Source organism: Lathamus discolor, chromosome Z (assembly GCF_037157495.1).
Source record: "Lathamus discolor isolate bLatDis1 chromosome Z, bLatDis1.hap1, whole genome shotgun sequence".
In the NCBI taxonomy this organism is placed as follows: Eukaryota; Metazoa; Chordata; class Aves; order Psittaciformes; family Psittacidae; genus Lathamus; species Lathamus discolor.
In genome coordinates, this window is record NC_088909.1 from 51,030,949 (window position 1) to 51,036,391 (window position 5,443).

The 5,443-nt window shown below is 49.8% G+C and overlaps 1 protein-coding gene across 3 annotated transcripts; it reads right to left on the bottom strand.

The window, feature by feature from the left end:
- Positions 1 to 226: 226 nt before the first annotated feature.
- On the bottom strand, positions 227 to 4,453 carry LOC136004905 (uncharacterized). 3 transcript variants are annotated; one of them, XM_065661872.1, is made up of 4 exons: positions 4,183 to 4,453; positions 2,096 to 2,189; positions 1,360 to 1,691; positions 227 to 580 (listed from the first exon to the last, which is right to left on the bottom strand). In XM_065661872.1, exons 1-4 carry the CDS (start codon positions 4,262 to 4,264, stop codon positions 474 to 476), a joined length of 615 nt encoding a protein of 204 aa, XP_065517944.1. In that variant the 5' UTR covers positions 4,265 to 4,453; the 3' UTR covers positions 227 to 473. The 3 variants fall into 3 exon arrangements, with proteins under 3 accessions (XP_065517944.1, XP_065517946.1, XP_065517947.1); XM_065661874.1 differs by having other exon boundaries at positions 1,360 to 1,658; positions 4,183 to 4,435; XM_065661875.1 differs by lacking the exon at positions 4,183 to 4,453 and adding an exon at positions 4,046 to 4,170.
- Between the last annotated feature and the right edge of the window lie 990 nt (positions 4,454 to 5,443).

Genomic DNA, 5,443 nt, shown 5'->3' on the forward strand with positions numbered 1-5,443 from the left:
TGGGGAACCAGGGGCACAGAGAGGCTTCTGTCTTTGCCCCAGATGCCATTTCCTAGCCTGTTGCACTCAGATGTTTTCAACCATCTTTTGTTTGCTGAATGCAGTGGCTCACCAAGGTTGCAGTGAGGCTGCCCAGAAACTGAAACCAAAATGGTTTCCAGGCTTTAGGAAACCAAGCTGTTTACTGGGAGAGAAAGAGATCGTAAGAACAACTTCAGACTGGAGATGATGAAACACGTGCTGTTTTATTGTGTGCAGGAAAAAGCTCAAGCTGAGCAGCTCCATCTAGCTAAGAGTGCAGTGAGTACATTTGCCCTAATTCTAACTTGAAAGAAGAACAAAAAGAAGAGTGACTAGGAGCGTATGGGCTTTGTTACAATGAAAGAACAGGTCAAAATCACTCTGCAGTACCCATTGGAGTTTTTTAGGCAGGAGTCAAAACATCCTGAACAGGAAAAAACCTGATCAGAAAACTAAAAGAGAAAGGGAATATGTTCATTATCCTGATAGAGGTTACCCAGAGGAGCATTCAGATCGTCAGGTACCCCTGCTTCTGCCAGAGCCAGCAGGTCCTCAACACCTGTAAGATATGTAAGAAACAGGTTATTTCATACTGCGGTGTTCTCTTGTGTTATCCCTCCGTGCTGTCCTAAAGCCCCCATGGAGAGGCTCCTGAGATTGCCTGTGGTGTTAGGCAGCTCCTGGTGGCCTACTTGCTTTCCAAAGGACACAGCAGCCCAGGGGTAGCTGAGGGGAGTTGGAGAGGGTAAAGCCCCAGTGGGTTTCAGAGGGGTTTCTGCAGGAACCTGTTGCCCTACTGACAACCTTCCCCCCGTCCCCGTGTCAGCCCTGAAACTGGGTGGACTGCGGACAGAGCGTGCTCGGGTTTTGGCCCTCCCTCACTGACCAGCTCTGGCCTGAAGAGACTGCATCTTCTCTGCACAGCATCTCTGCCCTAACCTGGCTTTTGGCAGAGCCATAGAGGTGTCTGTAGGACAAGCAGCCATTTACGCCCAGGGACCACAGGCCCCCTGCCAGAAACTCTACTGACAGTAGTGGGCTTTTTATCACTCCCCATGACTTGGAGAGTGGTATCAGCCCCTACAGCCCCAGTATCCCCCACCCATTCACAGTGTCGTGGCTTAAGTCCACACACAGCTACCCAGGTCATCACATTCGGTGGGGCAGGGACCTGTGCCCTAGTTATGCTGCGGGCTGGCTGTTGATAAGGTGGGTAACCTTGGCTGATAGTCCTCAAGAGGCGGCTCTGCACTGCTCCTGAGCCCCCACAGAGCCAGCAACTCACCAGCAGCTTACCCACAGCATCCTGGCTACTGGTTGCCAGCTCCCCATCCATACCTCCCATTGGTATCCCAGCACCCAGGCCCTGGGTGGCCAGCACAGGCGACTGCTCCTGTTGCACTGGCTCAGATGGCTCTGGCTTGGGTGCCACTGGCTCAGCCTTCTCCTGCGGCTTGGGCTGGACATCTTCCAGTCCTTCTACCAGTTGTCCCACTGGTTCTTTTGACGGTCCTGCCTGCAGTACCACCTCCGGTTTCGCCTTCAGTTCTGCCGCTGGTTTGGGCTCCACCACCAGCTGGTAGCTCTTTTCTTTCTTGTCTTCTCTGGCTTTCCTCTGCTTTTTGATGCTCGGCTCCCTGCAAGGGGATTTCACACGAATGAGAGTTGGGCTTGGGGTGGAGGACTTTGCCTCCTGCCCCAGGGCCTCTTGCCTTTGCTGTGATTGTGCCCCAGTCCATCCCAGCAGAAGCTGCCCTTCCCCAGCCCTCCTCCCCAGCCCTGCACAGCAGCCTCCTGTGGCTGCACTGGCAGGTGGGAGCTTGGCACCAAAATCTCCCCCAGCTCCACGCTGTGGTTGAGGATTGCTTGCCACCCAACTGAGCACCTACATAACCACCCCCATCTGTCTCTGCCCCCCAGTGCCACGTAGACCTTCTTCACCTTTCCCCACTGAGGACTGACAAGGCCCAGCTTGGCTCTGTCCCTGTACAAAGATCAAGCGGCTAGGTTGCCATGCCTGGGCTCAGGTTAAGTGCAACAAGAAAACAACCCCACACCATAAGCAGGTTTTTACCTATAAATCCAGTAAACTGAGTTCCTCTCCTGGGCTTTTTCCTTTCTTTTCCGGAGCATCTCACGGTCTCTCAAGCGGTGCGAGATGGGGATTTCTGCAAGGAAAAATTGAGTGGTGATATGACAACTCAACACCTCCCTGCCTGGTGACAGAACACTGGTGCAAGAAGCCATGCTCTTTTTGTCACGAAGCAGGTCTTGATATGAAACTGCTTGGGTGCTGTACATCCACCTCAGCCTCAGTGGGTGGGATCTCATGACAAACATCCCCAAAGCTCCTATGCTCCTGTGCTGAAAGTTAGTTGCAGGTTTTCTAGTTGCAGGTTTTCTGCTGTTGCTGCAGCTCTGGGGTGAGGAGAGGGTGAGCCAGAGGGCACAGGTTTTCCTGTAAACAGATGTTTGTGTGTATTAGGATGAGACATTGTGGGTGATGGTGACCCAACCAGAAATGAGGACAGGGCTAGTACACATTGCTGGGAGTGAGGAGACTGGTCCCTAAAAACACAACAGCTGCCCCAAGTGGGTCTGCAGCTCTGAAGAAGACCATGTCAGGGCTGAAGGCAGATTGACTCTTGTGAGTCACACTGGCCCCAATGCTGACTTTACCATTTAGGCAAGATGTGCAGGTTACCTACAGCCACCAGGAGAAAAACGCACTGCCCCGCATCCCCATCACCCCACGCAGATCCAACTTTAAAATTACATCAAGCAATCCAGATACTTGTCCAGGGAAGGAGGAATACCTCAAAGCCCACATATCTGGTCTCTGCACCACTCTCAGCCCTTATGGTTTTTCTGCTTTTCTATCCAGCCATATTTGCAATGTGGACAGGGTGCCTCCTGCCTTTCCCTGTGCATGTCTAGCCCCTGTCAGAGAGAGGATGACTGTAATGAGCTCTCCTCAGTTATGTTTTAATTCCTAGGAACCTGTTCAGGGCCATGTTTGGTTTCAGTCTCAGGACAGTGCTGATAACACACTGATGTTTTTGTTAGTGCTAAGTAGTGCTTGTACTTCCCAAGGACTTTTCAGGGTCTTGTGCTCTGCCAATGAGCCAGGGAATTAGCTGCTGTAGAGATGATTTACCACCTTTTGCTCTGAGCACAGTAGTGCCATACAGGAAAAGAGGGCTCCTCTCCTAAAAAAATTCCAGCCTAACAAGAGAAAGGGCACAGCAGTACACACAATTCTGAAGGCAGCATGCAATGATAGTGACAGAATCAGTTAGTGATGGCAGGGTCACCTCAGCACTGCCAGAGAGAGTGTCAGCCTCCAAGTGCAGTCCAGCACAGAACTTGGTCTCCACAAAGCAAGCAGACGTTCCCCAGTCGTGAGGCTGCTCCCCGACACGAAGCAGTGTAAGAAGCAACAGGGCACAGCCAGCATGAGATAACCCTGCATTCACATAGCAAAAAGCAGAAAAGAGCCTGGAAAGATGAGGTTACAAGGTGCAGTAGCAGGATCTGCTTCAGTTTAACTACTAAAGTACTTAATCCCTTGCACACCCCTAGCATAGCCAAGGTAACTAACTTTCGCTTTCGATAGGTCCTGTGAGCCATAAAAGCACTTTTAGCTGCTTGCAATCAGTTTCCTTCCCTACCCATCCTAAGCAAATTGTTTTGCATGAGTGGCAAACACCTCTCACTCATTTCTCACTGGTCCAAGGGAGCACTTCCACGGATGCTCTAGAGCTGTCAGCTGTTAACACTAAGCAGGAAAGATCACAGTAAAACATCTGTGTCCTGGTGAAAAAAAATCTAGATAAGAACACAAAGGTAGAGTTGAAATTAAAAGAAAAAAAACATCCATCAAGCTAAAAGAGCAATGAGACAGTATTGCCAGGTCTGCAGATAGGCATTATACTGATGCTGCCAGAGGGATTTTGAGTTAGAAAGCATTTATAGGTGCTTCTGCCTTTGTGATCTGAAACACAACACAGAAAGAAACACTTACCTTTGTAGTTAAGTGTGCATCCTCCATCCCCCAAGCACAAACTGTTAATTATTAACTCCTTTTTTAGAAGCCGCTGGTGACAAAGATCATCCTTTCTCCTCCCCAAAAACTCACGTTAGGAGTGTTCTCGTCCTTACCTTCCTCTCCGTGCTGTTTATGGGCCACAGCGGGTGGATCAGAAGTATCAAAATTAGTATTGCGTTGTTGGGAATTAGCCATTGCTCTTTGCGGCGTTGAATAGTAAGCAGCCTAACTCCCTCAGAAGAGCATCTGGAGATACTGGTGCAGCATAATGAGGGTTTGAAAAAAATGCAGACTGCCCGCCCAAAAGCTCTTATCTGGCCTGGCCACTAGTAGGGTAATAATGTTCTCCTTATCAGAGTGCAAAGGTATAGAGTCTCTGCCCAGGATCTACTGTGGATTGCAAAAGATCCACACAAAGTTAGAGCAAAAGTTAGTGCTTTTATACAGAAAATAATTATAGTTCAGATAAATTTACACTCATTGCTGCTAAACTGTAACTCAAATGCCCTCCTTTATAGTAGAAATGAGCTGCATGGCAGGGCAGGATGCAGCACTGCCTTTGTACTGGTTTCCAGACAGGGGTGCAGGGAGCTGTTGTTAGTCCTTAAAGACCCCTTGTGAGATCTGAAATGGGATATATGCTATTTGAAAGCTGTTTGCACAGGACACTAGTAGTGCTGGTGGGAAGGGACCTCTGTCTCCACTGCAGCCCTTCTCTCAGCAGGAGTTTCTGCTGCACAAGGTTAGAGCCCTTTTGGTATCGTACACTTTGGAAACCCCTACGGATGGAGACTGCCAAATTTGTGTGACCTGTCCAAGGGCTGCACCACCTTCCTGGGAAATCCAGACAGAATAATGAATCCAGATTGGCACTCCAGCCAAGTGCCTGTGTGTGCTGAAGACTTCCCTGTGACTTGCTGGTCCAGGCTATGAGCAAACCACTTCTCTCAGGAAGCAGGATGGCAATGGGTAGCCCCAGTAAAACCAGTGGGAAGACCCAGCTGTCCCCTTGTCCACTGCAGATTACAGGTTACCTCCAAAGAGGTGGGGCATGTTTAGCAGCCCCAAAAGGAGCAGCAGGGTGGTGGCAGCAGAGCAGATACAGGAAGGCTCTGATATGGACGGGTGGGCCAGGATGGCATAAAGAGACGTGAGGCTTCCAAGTCATTCACAGGGAAGTTTTTTGTTGCTCAGTCACAAGTGAAGGTGTCCTGCGCTGGTGAGGATGTCCATGTTCCAGTACCATCTGATGATGCTGCACAGCACCGGAATCATGCATACTTCTTGAACACTGTCTTGCAAGGTTCTCTACCATGCAAAGACAGAGCTTGGGGAGGAAGAAAACACATCACATCTCAAATGCTGTATTAAGTT